The following is a 15,579-nucleotide window of genomic DNA, read 5'->3' on the forward strand; positions in this document are numbered from 1 at the left end:
CAGCAGAAGATGGCCTGAGTGCTTGGGTCCCTGTACCCACGTGGGAGACCCAGAAGATGCTCCTGTCTGCTGGTTTCAGATCCACCCAGTTCCAGCTGAGTAGATTAGCTGATGGAAGACCTCTCTCTCTCTCTACCTCTCTCTGTAACTCTGTCTTTAATAAAATAAATAAATAAAAAGAAAGAAAAGCAGTCAAAAGAATAAAACAGTTCACAAAAAAAGATATGTGGATGGTAAATACACACATGGAAAGATACTCGATATCATCAATCATTAAGTTAACGTCAATTAAATTAATTTAATTAATGTAAGCTAAAAACACAATGAAATGTAACTATATGCCTGGTATAAAAAAGTCTTGGGGCTGGCATTGTGGCACAGCAGGTTAAGCTGCCACCTTCGATGCTTACATCCCATATGGGCTGCTCAACTTCTGACCCAGATCCCTGCTAATGGCCTAGGGAAAGCAGGAAAAGATGGCTCAAGTACATGGGCCCTGCAGCCATGTCAAGACACAGGAGTAGCTCCTGACTCCTGGCTTCAGCCTGGCCCAGCCCCAACTGTTGTGGCCATTTGGGGAGTGAACTAGTAGATGGACGAGCGCTCTCGCTCTCGCTCTCTCTCTCTCTCCCATCACTCTACCTTTCAAATAAATTTTTAAAGCATTATGTTGAGTGAAAGAAACTGAAAAATAATAAGAATTACCTGAATCCATTTATGAGAAGGTCAAGAAAAGGGACAAATGGTCTGAGGGTTTTAGAAATCAGAATTACAGGGGCTGGCATCGTGGCACAGTGGGTTCAGCTGCCTCCTGCATGGGTTCCAGTCCTAGCTGCCCCACTTCAATCCAAGTATGTGGGCCCCTGCCTTCCACACGGGAGACCCAGTCGCCTGGGTTCCAGGTGAGCTCCAGCCTCCTGTCTTCAGCCTGGCCATTTGGGCAGTGAGCCAGCAGGTACAAGATCTCTGTCTCTACCTCTCTATGTCACTCTTTCTTGCAAAGAAATACATCTTTTTTAAAAAATCAGAATTATAGTTGCCTCTGAGGGATACAACTGATTGAAAATGGGGCCAAAGGAACTTTCTGAGATCATACGAATGTTCCGGATCTTTACCTGCCTTAAAGGATGTACACATTTGTTGCAATTCATTGAGCTGTGCAGCTACGTGTATACCTGTCAGTGACTACAATAGAAATCTCAGTAATGTTCATCCAAAGAGAAAATACACAACAAAAACACTTCAGTGAATGGCTTCACCAGCACAGGGGAGAACTGGGGAGCTGGAAGACAGATCTGCAGGGATGACCTGGACGGCAGTGCCACAACACAGAGAAGGGAAGACATGGGGAGAAGCTGGAAGACATGGAAGACAGAGTGAAAGGGCCTCGCACACTTCTGATCGGAGTCCACAAGGCAAGAACAGAAGAAGGAGAATGGAGAGAAGCTGACTGAACCAATTTAAAGCTGACGGAAGTTGTGGATTTAGATACCAGGAATAGAACACACTGAACTGAAAAACCGGAAGGAATCTGTATGCAGACAATTGTAACAAATCACAAAACACCAATGATCATCTTAAAGCAGGGCATGAGGCCGACGCTGGGCTGGCGCTGTGGCGTAGTAGGTAAAGCCACCGCCTGCAGTGCTGGCATCCCATATGGGCGCCAGTTTGTGTCCTGGCTGCTCCACTTCCGATCCAGCTCTCTGCTGTGGCCTGGGAAAGCAGTGGAAGATGGCTCAAGTCCTTGGGCCCCTGCACCCGCGTGGGAGACCTGGAAGAAGCTCCTGGCTCTCGGCTCCTGGCTTCAGATCAGCACAGCTCTGGCTGTTGTAGCCATCTGGGGAGTGAACTGGCAGGTGGAAGACTTTCTCTCTCTCTCTCTCTCTCTCCCTCTCTCTCTCTCTCTCTCTTGTCTCTCTGAAACTCTGCATTTCAAAATAAATAAATAAATCTTTAAAAAGGAAAAAACAAGCAGAGCTTAAAGGCAGATCATCTACAAAGGAATGACCATTAGACTCAGCAGTCTTCTTTTTTTTTCTTATTTATTTATTTGACAGGTAGAGTTATAGACAGAGAGACAGAGAGAAAGGTCTTCCTTCCGTTGGTTCACCCCCTAAATGGCCGCTAAGGCCGGCGCTGCTCCGATCCGAAGTCAGGTGCTTCCTCCTGGTCTCCCATGCAGGTGTAGGGGTCCAAGCACTTGAGCCATCCTCCACTGCCCCCGCCCCCGCCCCCGCCCTGGGCCACAGCAGAGAGCTGGACTAGAAGAGGAGCAACCGGGACTAGAACTGGTGCCCATGTGGGATGTCGGTGCCGCAGGCGGATGATTAACCAAGTGAGCCATGGTGCCGGCCCCCAGCAGTCTTCTTTTAAAAATTATTTATTGTTGTTTATTTGAAAGGCAGAGAGAGAGAGAGAGAGAGAGAGAGAGAGAGAGAGAGAGAGATCTCCTATCTAGTGCTTCACTCTCCAAAAGCCTGCAACAGGCAGGGCTGGGCCAGGCCAAAGACAGGGGCCTGCAGCTCTGTCCAGATCGGCCAGGTGAGTGGCAGGGACTCAGGTCCTTGAGCCATCCCTGCTGCCTCCCAGGGTGCGCGTTAGTAGGAAGCTGGAACCAGAAGCAGAGACTAAAACTCAGACATTCGGTATGGGATGTGTGCATCCCAAGCAGGACTTAACCACCACCCCAACACCTGCCCGAGCAGCCAGCCAGCACCGTGTCTATCGTGAGCCGACCCTGTCCTCAGCCGGTAGAACCCGAGGCAGCAGCGCCACCCTCGGAGCGCACACTGTCACCCGGGGGGCAGATGTGGAGAGCGCAGTTACAGCACGTCGAGCCAGTGGCAAGAGAGTTGGCAAGAAAACAATGCAACAGAACTGCATTATGAAGATTTTCCTATCAATGCTGGAACATTCTTGCGCGTGTTTACCAAGAGGGGAGAGCTTTTCCCTCCAAGAGGCCCTGGGGGCAGCAGCTGCTGGGGCCACGACTGGAAGCTTCACGCTGGGAGCCTGTGGGGTCCCTGATGGGCACAGGAAGTGGGGTCCCCTGAGGCATGCAGTGGTAGTAGTTCCATTTGAGGTTCTCTGGGCCCAGGGCTGCCTTCCTGTACAGACAGCAACATCTCTGGGCGCTGGCTCCACTGCAAACCCCCACCCCCACCCCCGGGGCCCTACCCTAGCTTTCCTTTACTGCTCATTCACTGAGGGTGGGGTCCTGGTTGAGAGAATAAGGGATTTCAGGAATGGGCCAGGATGCCAGGAGCCACTTTTGGGAAGGCCTGAAAAGCGGGTGTGGGGTGCGGGGTTCGCCCGGCCAGGAGAAGGCAGGGGCCGCCGGGCGCCCGCCCCCGCTGCTACCAGGGCACTGGGGGTGCGTCCCTGCCCGCCGCGGGCCACGGCACGGGCCCGCCCTCCGTGCCTCCGATCCCGCCCTCCATGATTTAACCCTGGCAGCCTGGGCGGGTCCGCAGCCGCCGCTTCCGCCTTCGGCAGGTGAGGGTCGGGGCCCCGCAGGTGCGCCCCGGGCTGGGGCCGGCGGGCGGGGCAGCTGCCGCTGGCGGCGCGTCCGCGGGGTGCGGGCCTTCCCTCGGCGCCAGGTTTCCTCCGGTCTCCCTGCTCGTGCAGGTTCCTGTTCCCACCCTACCTGCCGCGTCGGGGGTCCGGGGTCCTGGCTTTCTCCTTCCCCGCATTCCGAGTCCACCTCGGCTTTTTCCTCGCTTAACCTGAATTTGGGGGCGGGAGGAGAGGGCCAGGTGTGTGTGGGGAGAGTGATTGTGCCGGCCTCCGGGCCCGCGGCCCCTAGAGCCATGTTTAACGCGGGTTGGTGGAGTTGTCTGGAAGCCAAGGTAGACTGAGTGAGTCAGGTGTGCCGGCGGGCTCGGTGCCTGGAGGGGCGCCCAGGTGGGCGTGAAGTTCCCGCAGGCCCCTGGCCGCCTCTGGAGGGGCTCTATTAGGCAGTCCCTAGCTTAGCTGGCAGGCCGGCATTTAGCAAATGCCTGAGTGGGTTTCTGGGAGTTCGCGCCCCTGGGCCTCTCTGGGGTGAGTGTACCTGCGTAGCTCAGGTGTGTGTGGATGTTGCCTCTTGTGTGCTGTGCGTACTCATGTGGCCTGGGGGGGGGGGGGGGGGCGTGTCTCACAGGGACCCGGCTGTGGATCTAAGTATCTTCGGTGTCTCATTTTAATATTTCAAATAAGGATATCTCAAAAAAGTTCATGGAAAATTTACATTAGGAGAAAATTAGGCATGGTTTTTGAAATTTTTGCACCAAAACAAAGTTGTCTTTTCATTCCATTTTCCCACAAACTTTTTTATTTATTTATTTATTTTTTTTACAAAAGACCTAGTTTATTTGAAAGGCAGAGAGACAGAGAAAGATCTTTCAGCTGCTAGTTCACTCCCCAAATGCTACAGTAGCTGGGGCTGGCCTGGGGCTGAAGGCAGGAGCCTGGAACTCCATCCAGGTCTCCCACATGGGTGCAGAGGCCCAAACACTAGGGCCTTCTTCCACTGACTCTCCAGGTACATTGGCAGGAAGCTGGATCAGAAATAGAGCTGGGGTGTGTGTGTGTCAGGGGAAGCCAGCACATAGCAGGTACCAGATGGGTGCCTGTTCCAGTCAGGGCTGCCCCACTTCTGATCCAGCTCTCTGCTGTGGCCTGGGAAAGCAGTAGTAGATGGCCCAAGTCCTTGGGCCCCTGCACCCACATGGGAGACCGGGAAGAAGCACCTGGCTCCTGGCTTCAGATTGGCCCAGCTTCAGCTGTTGTGGCCATTTGGGGAGGGAACCAGTGGGTGGAAGACTCTCTCTCTCTCCCTCTCCCCCCCCCCCTTTATAACTCTACCTTTCAAATAAATAAATAGGTCTTAAAAAATAAATAAATAAATAAAAAGAAACAGCTATAGGGACTCAAACCTGTGTCCCAAGATGGGATACCAGCATTGCAGGTGGCGGTTTAAGCCTCTGCACCCGCCCCCAACTCTTTCAAGTACCCTGGTAGGTGAGAGGGTATGTGGGCACTGTGAGGCCACCACAAAACACCAAACACTGGAGTTAGGGGAAAGTGAGGGAGAGGCGAGAGAGCAGGAGAGAGAGAGACAGACAGACAGACACTGAGGGAAGCAGGTCCTGTTATACTCTCGCAGAGGGTAGGGAAGTGGGAATGGCAAATCCCGTTAGGGTGGGGGTGGAGCTGACGCTTGTGGTTGGGCCATCTGGTTACCTGACTCCTAGCAAGTCAGTCTGGGCTTAGGACCCACGCTTACTATGCAAGACGGTGATGGGGGCCAGAGCCTAAGACGGTGCCTGGGGCTTAAGATGGCGCCAGAGATAAGAGATAAGACGTCACCATTTTACTAACAGGCACTTTGAGATAGCATGCCGGAATGTGCCAGACGTGAGCGATGTGTATGTGAGTGTCTCAGTGTGTGTCTGTCTACACGTATGCAGGATGGTGTGGTCAGTGTGGCATCAAAGATATGTCACGTGCGGGGAAGGAGGTGTCTCAGGTGTACGTGGGTGCAGTGGTGTAGCTCGGGTCTAAAGGGGCAGTGTGTGTGGCTGTCCAGGGGCAGCGTGCCACGGTGTCTCAGCATTTCTGGAGTGTGTCCCATGAGCAGGCCGTAGACTAAAATCTCAGGTGGCAGGTGGGCATGTTTGTCCGAGGTGAGCACCGTGGGGTACCTGGAGGCCTTGGGAAGGGGCAAGTTCTGCCCGGAAACCATATGTGTGAGTGGCAGGGTGCCTGGCTGTCTGGGGCACGTCCCTCCCTCTGTACCTGAGTGTTTCTTACTTGAGGGTGAGCGGGAGACCCCGTTAGGGGTGCGTGCGTCCTGGGTGCCTGCCGTGGGCTTAGACACGTAAAGGAAGGTGCCTTTGTCCCCAGGGCTCCTCCTGCGGACATGCTGCCCGATGCCGGCTCCCCCTGGCTGCTGCGGCTGCTCCGGGACATCCAACTGGCCCAGTTCTACAGGCCCATCCTGGAGGAGCTTAATGTCACTCGCCCAGAGCACTTCGACTTCGTAAGGCCCGAGGATCTGGATGGCATTGGCATGGGCCGGCCTGGTAAGGGACCCTGCACCTAGGCCCTGGGCTCCTCCCGCCCTCTAAGCTGTCAATCTCCCTGTACGCCGCCCCTTCCCCAGCCCTCTGATGTCGGCCTCTCTCAGCCCAGCGCAGGTTGGCTGAAGCTCTCAAGAGGCACCGCTCAGGGCTGAAGTCCAAGAACTGGGTCTACAAGGTGTGTGCTGGTCGTGGTGGGCGTGGGAGGAGGCTTACAGGGCCAATTTATGCCTGGGAATTGGGTGGGCTGAGCAGCAAGGGGGAGGTGGGCAGGCTTGAGCACACCCTCTGTCCGATCCTCCTCATTTCAGATCCTTGGGGGCTTTAACCCTGAGCACAAGGAGACCACCCCAGCGGCTGACAGCCCAGCCCGCCTCCCCGAGGCCGAAGCGGGACTCAAGTGTCTGATCCCAGAGGGGGCTGTGTGCAGAGGGGAGCTCCTGGGCTCCGGCTGCTTTGGCGTGGTGCACCGGGGGGTGTGGACGCTGCCCAGCGGCCAGAGTGTGAGTGTCCAGGGAGCCCATGTCATCTGGGGTACCTGGGGCAGCTGCCGCCTGTGTTCCCCTGGCCCTCTCTGCCGTGGCAGCCTGATGGTGCCTCTCCCTCCCCTCCCCCCAGGTCTCAGTGGCTATCAAGTCCCTCCGGGTGGGTCCTGAAGGTCCCGTGGGCACCGAGCTGGGGGACTTCCTGCGAGAGGTGTCCGTCATGATGAACCTGGAGCACCCACACGTGCTGCGTCTGCACGGCCTGGTCCTGGGCCAGCCCCTGCAGATGGTGAGCAGATCCCGGGCTGCTGGGCAGCAGGAGGGTGGGCGTGGGTCACAGCTCACGCGGCGCCGTGCCCCTGCAGGTGATGGAGCTGGCGCCCCTGGGCTCCCTGCACGCGCGCCTGACGGCCCCGGCCCCGACCCCCTTGCTGCCCGTGGCCCTGCTCTGCCTCTTCCTGCGGCAGCTGGCAGCGGCCATGACGTACTTGGGGGCCTGCGGGCTGGTGCACCGGGACCTCGCCACGCGCAACCTGCTTCTGGCTTCGCCGCGTACCATCAAGGTGGCCGACTTCGGGCTGGTGCGGCCGCTGCGCGGTCCCCGGGGCCGCTACGTCATGGGCGGGCCCCGCCCCATCCCCTACGCCTGGTGAGGACCGCCCCGTGGTGGGCGGGCTGCATGCGTTGATTCGGAGAGCCCCGGGCTGGGATCCGAAGGGTGGCTGGGTCTGGCAAAGGCCTTCTAGGGACGAGGGGAGTGTTTTGGGGCTGTGAGGGGCCCGGACCGGACCGGCTCCGTTCAGCTTCCGCTTTCACAGGTGTGCCCCAGAGAGCCTGCGCCAGGGAGCCTTCTCGTCTGCCTCGGACGTGTGGATGTTTGGGGTGACGCTGTGGGAGATGTTCTCTGGCGGCGAGGAGCCCTGGGCGGGGGTGCCACCATACCTCATCCTGCAGCGGCTGGAGAAGGAACGCGCCCGGCTGCCCAGGCCTCCGCTCTGCTCCAGGGCGCTCTATGCCCTGGCCTTGCGCTGCTGGGCCCCCCACCCAGCTGACCGGCCTAGCTTTTCCCATCTGGAGGGGCTGCTCCAAGAGGTGGGGCCCTTACCCTCCCCAGCCATGCACAAGGCCGACATATAGGGACGCCTGTGCTGTGCCCTGGGATCCAGGCTGAAGGGCTGGGGTCTGTGTCCCAGAGAAGAGGCACAGAGCAGAGCCGCAGCTGGCTGTGGGTGTTTGACCAGGAAGAAAGAGGTTCAGTGAGGGAGGGAGAAATTTGATGAAGCTGCCGTAAGATGGTTAGCCAAGGTTAGCTCCCTCACAGAGCGCGGGCCCGTATGAGCTGCTGTGGCTAAGAGTTTGACACACATGGGTACGGACATTCGCTCAGTGGTGGGACCAGCGTGGTTATCCCCATTTCACAGAAGGGGCAGTTGAGGCACTAGCAGTTTTCGTGACGTAAGTCATACAGCCGGATGTGAACAGTGGATCTGACTTCAAAGCTGTTCCCCAGTTCCTGTGCTCGGCTGTTTGAGTTCCGTCTTCCCTCCCAGGGCACCTGGAGCGTGGGGAGGGGAGTGACAGGCTGACTTTACGTGTCATTTCGCTTTGGCCTGGTGGTAGGAGGGCGTAGGCATAGGATCCCGATGAAGGCCTAGAGATGAGGAGGGGGGAGGCAGCTCGGGCGGGCCCCCAGAGTGGTGAACGTGATGGCTCTCCTCTTGGTCCCCGTAGGGAGAGATGGGGCCTTTCTCTGTTGCTCCCTCAACCCTGGGCCGTGTCCAGCTTGGCGTGGGATGCAGGTCTACCCTTCACCCTAGATGACAGCTAGGGCACAGGGACGATGTGACCCCGGGCCCAGCACAGAGGACACACCTTGTATGGGCTTGAGTGGGGGGCACAGGGGGCGTCTCCTTCCCTCCCTGTTTCACATCACACCTCTGACCCAGGCCACTTGCTCACCTCCCCTTTCTTCCTGTCTCCGCAGGCCTGGCCTTCTGAGGGACACTGTATAAGGGATGTCACAGAGCCAGGTGCCCTGCGGATGGAGCCGGGTGACCCCGTCACGATCATCGAGGGCAGGTGACAGCCCTGTGTCTCCTGAGCATCCCCAGAGGGCAGCTCACTTCCTGCCAGTCTCCCTGACTCCTGGTCCTCTCTTGACTTCTTCCAATTCCTGACCTTGTCTTTTCCTCCTCTCCCTTCTGGTCCCCACGAGTGCCACTGCCGGCCCATAGAGCCCTTTTGTGCTAGAGAAAAAAGGCCTCCCTTCGTCTGGGCAGACATGGCTCCAAGGCCCACGGCTGGGGGAGCTGAGTGGGGCTGGGACCCAGGCGGCACTTTCTCCCTGGCTCCCATCCGTTCACCAGGTCCTCTTCCCACAGCCCGGACTCCGCCACCTGGAAGGGCCAGAACGGACGCACCTGCAAAGTGGGCAGCTTCCCAGCCTCGGCAGTGGCACTGGCAGATGTGGGGGGCCAGCCAGCCCCCTACCCAGTCCACAGAGGCCCCCCTGCCCGGGGAGAGCGCCGCCGGGGAGTCACAGACGGGTGAGGAACTGAAAGGGTGGGCAGCGGAGCTGGGCTGGGGGCACTGAGTTCATCAGCTGCTCTGATGGGGAAGCTGGAGGTGAGGCTGCACTCGCCTCCCAGCCGCAGCATCAACCCCGTGCCTGGGAGCCCGAGTCTCTTCGGGAGGGGACATTACCACGTGGGGTAGGGGATGAACTGGTGGATCCCCCTCCAACAGGGACAGAGAGAAAGCAAAGCTCCGGGATGTGCCCCCAGCCCGGGGCCAGAGAAGGAATGAGCCCCTGCAGAGGATGAAAGGTGGGTGTGGAGGGGCTCCGGGGTCTCAGAGTGGGAACACCCCTCCGCTCTGTCCTCCTGCCCTGCAGCCATGCCTCGGCTGGGACTTCCTTCCCCTGGTTCTGCCTGTTACCATCGTACTTCACGATCTTAAGGAATATGGAGCGCCCCCGTCTACCCTGCTGACCAGCATCCCCCCACTCTGGCTCGAGATTTTGTCCTTTGGACCCTCAGCGACCTAGGTCTTGAAGTTCATTTGCACTCCTGTCTTACTGCCCCACCTACTACATGCAGCACCCCACGGGCAGGGTGGACTTGCTCAGCCACCAGCACTGGCTAAACCCCCCAGCCAGACAGAGCAGGCAGAGGCAGGGCCTAGCACCTGGGCCGCCTCTCAAGTTGTTTCTTTCTTAACTGTGCAGGCATCTCCAAGAGTCTGGAGTCGGTTCTGTCCCTGGGTCCTTGCCCTACAGGGGGTGGTTCAAGCCCCCCTGAACTTCGACATGCCAGAGCCGTGCCCCAGGGACTCCCAGTCCTGCCTCCACGCCCACCCATTCCCTCCGGCTCTTCTCAGCCTAGCCAACCCCCCAGGGAGCGGCCTCCCTGGCCCAAAAGAGACCCTCCCCACAATCACCGCACGGGAGGGCCTGGAGCCGGCAAAGCTGCTGTCCCCCCTGGAGGCCTCTTGCCCGACCAGGAGTTGCAGAGGAAGATTTCAGAGGTGAGGACTCACTGAACTGACCTGCTGTCCAGAAGGGGCCGCAGGCTGGGGCGGGGCTGAGTGAGGCTTTGTCCCCCGCAGGTGGAGCTGGGCGTTCATGGGGTCACCTATCAGGAGTGCCAGGCGGCTCTAAGAGCCACCGGCGGAGATGTGGCCTCTGCCATCCAGAGCCTCAAGGTAAAGCAGACCCCTCTCTATAGAAGCTCCTTTCTCTCCTGCCGCTGCTCCCTGGCACTCAGCTGCTCTCCCTCCGGTCCTCCCGCAGGTGGACCAGCTGTTCCACATGAGCAGCCGGTCGAGAGCTGACTGCCGGCGCATCCTGGAGCACTACCAGTGGGACCTGTCAGCTGCCAGCCGCTATGTCCTGGCCCGGTCCTGAGCTCTGCTTCCTGGGGCGGGACAGCAGCATGGGAGACCTGGACTTTCGGGGTTGGCTGTGCAGGAGCCAGCAGAACCACACGAGGTCCTCACAGGGGCAGAGTTCCCCACCTGCGGAGAGCAGGTGCAGGAGGCACCCAAGGGAGCCCAGGGTTGGGCACGGAGTGGTATCTCTTCCCTACCCTGCCCATGGCCTCTGAAGGCTCAGGGTCCCTTGGCTGGGCCAAGGAAGTGTGCTCTGCTCGCCACATTCCCAGAGAGGAGGAGGACTTGAAGAAAAAGAACTGCACATCAGACCCAGGGGAGACCGTTCCCCTTCAGAGAACGACCGAGTGGCTGTCCGGAGCCGCCCTGAGCTACCTCACTGACTCTGGGGGCGGCCACCTGGGATGGTGGAAGCGGCCATCGGGACTTGGGGCCCCAGTTGCCCAGGTTTGGTCCAGCACCATCGTGGACACAAGGGCATTCGATCCTGGCAGCAGGGACCATGAGAGCACCAGCCCCTGCCCCAGCCCACTAGTTCACAGTTCCCTTTGCTCTACCTCCCATCAGCTCTTCTCCCCTCCCCCATCACATACATCTTCCAATGTCCAAAAAGTTACAAAGTGTTTATGAATATAACATACAAAGATGCAGCCTCCTTCCTAGGGCAAGGCAAGGAAGGGGTGGTTAAATAAGGCACAGGAAGCTGCAGGAAGCACCTCTGGGCAGGGCCCAAGGGGGAAAGGAAGTTGGCGCTGGGGCCCAGCCCTGACACCTGCCGGCGGGGAGGTGGAGATCCCCTCCAAGTGCCAGGGTCCGAGGCTGAGCTAATTGGCAAAGCTGACAAAGGAGAGGGGTGGCCGCGTCGGCCGTCTTTGCTGTTGCTTGTCCTTACTCGGCCATGCCCTGTCGTAAGATCCCAGAGTCCTAGGTGCCAAAGGCCTTTGGAGGGCTTGGAGCGGGTGGGAAGTTTGAAAGCTGGTAAGCCTGTGTGCTGAGGGGCTGCTAGGAGACAGGGCTGGGGGTGGCAGGGATGGGTTCTCATACATACCCTCCTGTGGGGGCCCCAGGTGGAGGAGGCCGGGGAGCAGGGGAGGGGTGGGGCACCAGGACCCCAGCCTCTCTGTCCCCTGCAGTGTACTTGGAAGAAAGGGGGCTGCTGCTCAGGAGGGCGAGGCCAGGCCCGTGACCAGTGGAGGTGGTACTTCCTTCACCCTGGGGCAGCCTCTAGCTGGTGACGGCAGAGGGCCCCGCGCCTCCTCGCTTCTCGAAGAACATGTAGTCCTGCAGGGGAGCCGCCGTGAACAGGGGGCTGGGCTGGGTCTGGAACACCCCCTTCCCCCCCACGACACCGTCCCTAACCCACCCCTAATGAGAAGCCAGCAAGTGCACAGAGATTCAATAAGGGATGGCAAAGGACTGGCAGGAGGAGAGGGGCAGGGGCAGTCAACTCACGATGAGAAACGTGGCTCCCAGCAGCACAGCCTTCAGCTTCACGTCCAGATCCAGTGGGAACTGCAGGCCGAAGTCGTCTGCGTCCGTGAGCGCCTCTCGGAGCAGCCCCCCCCACTGCTTGCTGATGCGGCCCACGCTGCGGGACTCGTCCTTGGTCTTCACCTGTTGGGGGAGAGGGGAGGACCCCACTAGGAGCATGCACCCCATCCCAGTGGCCTGCGGACCCCCACCCGGCCGCCACGGAGGAACCATGGGAGCTCTACACTCAGTGAATCCCCCCAACCGTCCATGTGACAGCTGGGGAGACTGGGCACCCTGGGTCTCACCGTGAGTCTGGATTCAGACCCAGTCCCTTGCCTTCTAAGGACCCTGTGTGACAACATGTGCGGTGCAAGAAATGGGAGCGTGACACAGCCTCATCCCCTTAGCGTGAGGCTGGTTGCTGTCTGCTTTGGTTGTCAGTGTCCCTGCTGCCTCCCTCCGGGTGGTGCAGTTGGCGCCCCGCACGCAGTAGCCTGGCCGGGAAGACAGAGGAGGCTGCTGAAATGCTGCCTCATTTACCAGCCACGTGGACCCTGGAAGCCTGCATCTGCCCGGACGGGTACTTTTTCCCTAAGGTGGGCCCTGCCCAGCACTGACCGCAGCCCTCATGCAGAGGGGAGCCAGGCCCTGCTACAATAGGCGGTGACTCACAGTGACTTCCTGGTCCTTTTCCTTTGCCCATTATCCAGTAACTAGAACCAGAGCGACTTCCCTGTGTGTCTGCTACCCCCCGGCCCCACTCTCCTACAGCTCTGGGACACTTCCTGCAGCCCCGTCCCAGCCGCGCTGCAGTCCCAAGCAGGCAGCCCCGAGTACAGCCCATTCATAATTATGTAAAAGAGACACTAGGCTTGTGAGAACCCCACAATCTGCCCATTCCCATCCAGAGAACACCCAGTGCTCGCTCTCCCAGCTGGTTCCCATCACAGAGCCTCCCTCTGGCTATTAGCGTGACTCATTTTAAAGAGCAACCCTAGGTGAAGCGCCTCACCAGACACGTTGGCAAGTCTGCTGGATCACGCCCGTTGTCTCTGCTTTATCTGCACAGGGACTTAGGCCTGGGGAGTCTCTGCAGTGCCTCTGCCTTCCAGAAACCAAGGCGCGTTCCAGGCCTGACTCTCAGACCCTCACCACGTAGGCTCTCAAAACTGGTGCTAAGGGCATCACATGGGCTCCACGTTGGAGGGAGCATTTGGACTTCCGGATCGGCAGGGCAAGTCAGGATGTTAAATCCAGGCATGCTTCAGGTGTTAGGCTCACAAACTCAAGCCCAGCCCACAGCCGACTTCCCCCCAAGTCTGGCTTTAGAGTTCCACTCCCACCCCTAGTGCAGGGCTGTCAGTAGCCATCAGCACCACACTCTTTGCCATACTTTCCTAACATCATGGAACATCCTATTTCTAGATGGAAGTGTGGCAGGCATCATTGCGTTTGCATTGAGCTCAGGGTCTTGAGCTTACTAAACCCATCCTGCCTCCTGGAAGCGGCCACCTTGGTCTGTGCAGGTCCCAGCTCCCCTTACGGCTGATACCTCAAAGTTGGTGTCTGTGCCACAGCCACAGGTCCAGCAGGGTCCCACTACTCGCAAGACTGTCTGGCGATCGGCATCCTGGATGGAGAACTTGGGGAGGAAGGGATGCCAGGTCTGTAGCACGTGGCCGATGGTTGTGCCTGGTGGAGCCTGTACCTCCATCTGGAGTGGGAGGCAGACGGCGTCACCGCCAAACCGGGGCGCCCTATCCCAAGCTCCCACGGGTCCCAGCTCTGTCTACTTATCTGCCTCCCAAACCATCCAGCTCCCACGGGAGCCAGGCCTCCCCCATCCCCTACTGCCCACCGGCCCCTACTGCCCACTGCCCTTCAGAACCTATCCCCAGGCCTATTCCTCCCCGCCCACCTCCTGGAGGCCGCAGGGGCAGCAGCTGCAGCCACAGTGGAGCGGACGGATCAGGCGCAGCACCTCCCGGTCCCCAGGGTCTGCCAAGCGGACACGCAGCGGCCGGCGGGCGCCACAGCACAGACGGGCGCAACAGTTGCTCTCCTCAGCTGCCTGACCCAGAGGCTGCCCGGCCCCCGAGCGCAGCTCGTACCGGTTACAGGTCTCCCAGCCTAGGAACGCTGTCAGGGGTGATACACTAAAGCCCGGGCGCCTTGGCCACCCAGGAGCCCACCAGCCCTGCCAGGGTGGGGAGGACCAACCTACTCCTCCTCCCACTTACTTTCCACTCGTTCAGCCTTCTGGTGAATCAAGATCTGATCGATCTGGAAAGAGCAGGGGCAGCACTGACATCAGCTGGCCGGCCTCCATCCCAGTCCCCTCCCTCCTTCCCCCTTACCTGTACCAGGAATTCGAGGCCAGCAGGCACCCCGGGCAATGGCAAGAAGGGGGCAGCAGGCCCCGGGGGGGCCACGGGGCCCGGCGAAGGGAACACTGCGAAGCCGGGTGCAGGGGCGGGCACCTGTGCGGGCACTGGTGCCGGCCCGGGCCCAGGATGCAGCGCCGGCTCCGGGTATCCAGCCGTCACAGGGTAGGGAGGTGGGGGCGAAGGCGCATAGCCCGTGGGGGGCAGGTAGCCTGGGGGGGGCAAGGGTAGTTGAGGAAAGTATCTGCGCCCCGTCCCCCTTGTCCCTCAGCCCCCCGCGCGGCGCGGCAGAGCAGAGACGGGGTGGGCAGGGGCAGGGGCAGGGGAGCAGGGCGGCGGCTCCCCAGGAGGAAGGGAGGGGCCCACGCGGCCAGTCCGGGCACATTCCTGGGGGATGCGCTCCACACGCGACACCCAAGTCCGGGGGGGATAACGGAGACCCCAGCCTCGCGCCCCCTTACCTGCCATGGAAAGGGACGGGAGCTCGCGGGGTGAAGGTGTCCCGGCGGATTAGTTCTGGAAGCGGAGGCAAGCTCGGAGACAGCCAGACAGACACAGAGACAGACACAGAGACGGACAGGCAAACGCGAGGACGCAGCTGTGCCTGACGCCGGCCCAGGGTCTCTAGGGCGGCGCCTCTGACTCGGGGAGAAACCGAAAGTGTCAGCGGGCGGGGCAGGGTACCTGGGACCCTGGATTCCCTCAGGGGCCCCAGAACCGCCCCCTCCCTTTGTTCTCCCATTCTCCGCGGGGGCGGCTGTTGGCGGACGGCAGCACGGACGGAGCCGCGGTCGGGCCGACGGCGCGATCTCGGCCGAGGTCTCCCTGACCCCTCGGTGCCCCCGCTCACCTGGAGCCCCCCAGAATCGTCGGGGTGCCGCGCGCTCCGCGGCTCCCAGGAGCTGGTGGAGGCGGGCCCAGGACCCGACCCCGCCCCTCGACCCGGCCGGGCCCCGCCCCCCGGCCCGCGCGGCGCGGCTGCGCGGAGGAGGCCGCCTCGCCGGCCCCGGGCCGCGGACCTTGCACCCAGAGCTCTGCCCCGCGGTCCCGGTTACAGATGCCGGGGAAGAGCGGCCAGGGGCTGCTGGTCGCGGCCCCGCCGTGCCCTCGAGGCCCGCGGGCGCGCGGTGCTCGGCGCCCCTGGCCGGGAGCGAGGCCGCGTGCGCTCCCGCCGCCCCGCCGCGCTGGAGCCTGGGCTCCTCCTCCAGCTCGGGCCCCGCTGACGCAGCGGAACACCCTTCGCACTCATTCCTTGGCTTCCAGCGCTGGTGCCTGGCTCCCTTT

The 15,579-nt window shown here is 60.4% G+C and overlaps 2 protein-coding genes across 4 annotated transcripts; one reads left to right on the plus strand and one right to left on the minus strand.

Moving 5' to 3' along the window:
- Window positions 1-5,905: 5,905 nt before the first annotated feature.
- TNK1 (tyrosine kinase non receptor 1) lies at window positions 5,906-11,055 on the plus strand. 2 transcript variants are annotated; one of them, XM_062216897.1, is made up of 12 exons: window positions 5,906-6,068; window positions 6,173-6,243; window positions 6,377-6,568; window positions 6,684-6,839; window positions 6,916-7,199; window positions 7,369-7,642; window positions 8,535-8,629; window positions 8,917-9,096; window positions 9,296-9,375; window positions 9,777-10,075; window positions 10,157-10,252; window positions 10,341-11,055. In XM_062216897.1, exons 1-12 carry the CDS (start codon window positions 5,906-5,908, stop codon window positions 10,452-10,454), a joined length of 2,004 nt encoding a protein of 667 aa, XP_062072881.1. In that variant the 3' UTR covers window positions 10,455-11,055. The 2 variants fall into 2 exon arrangements, with proteins under 2 accessions (XP_062072881.1, XP_062072880.1); XM_062216896.1 differs by having other exon boundaries at window positions 8,932-9,096.
- On the minus strand, window positions 11,043-15,237 carry PLSCR3 (phospholipid scramblase 3). Of its 2 annotated transcripts, none has more exons than XM_062216898.1 (8): window positions 15,146-15,237; window positions 14,757-14,937; window positions 14,269-14,507; window positions 14,152-14,194; window positions 13,830-14,050; window positions 13,464-13,625; window positions 11,891-12,052; window positions 11,043-11,719 (listed from the first exon to the last, which is right to left on the minus strand). In XM_062216898.1, exons 2-8 carry the CDS (start codon window positions 14,761-14,763, stop codon window positions 11,663-11,665), a joined length of 891 nt encoding a protein of 296 aa, XP_062072882.1. In that variant the 5' UTR covers window positions 14,764-14,937; window positions 15,146-15,237; the 3' UTR covers window positions 11,043-11,662. The 2 variants fall into 2 exon arrangements, with proteins under 2 accessions (XP_062072882.1, XP_062072883.1); XM_062216899.1 differs by having other exon boundaries at window positions 14,757-14,933; window positions 15,146-15,229.
- Window positions 15,238-15,579: the final 342 nt, after the last annotated feature.

Source organism: Lepus europaeus, chromosome 18 (genome assembly GCF_033115175.1).
Source record: "Lepus europaeus isolate LE1 chromosome 18, mLepTim1.pri, whole genome shotgun sequence".
Taxonomy (NCBI): Eukaryota; Metazoa; Chordata; class Mammalia; order Lagomorpha; family Leporidae; genus Lepus; species Lepus europaeus.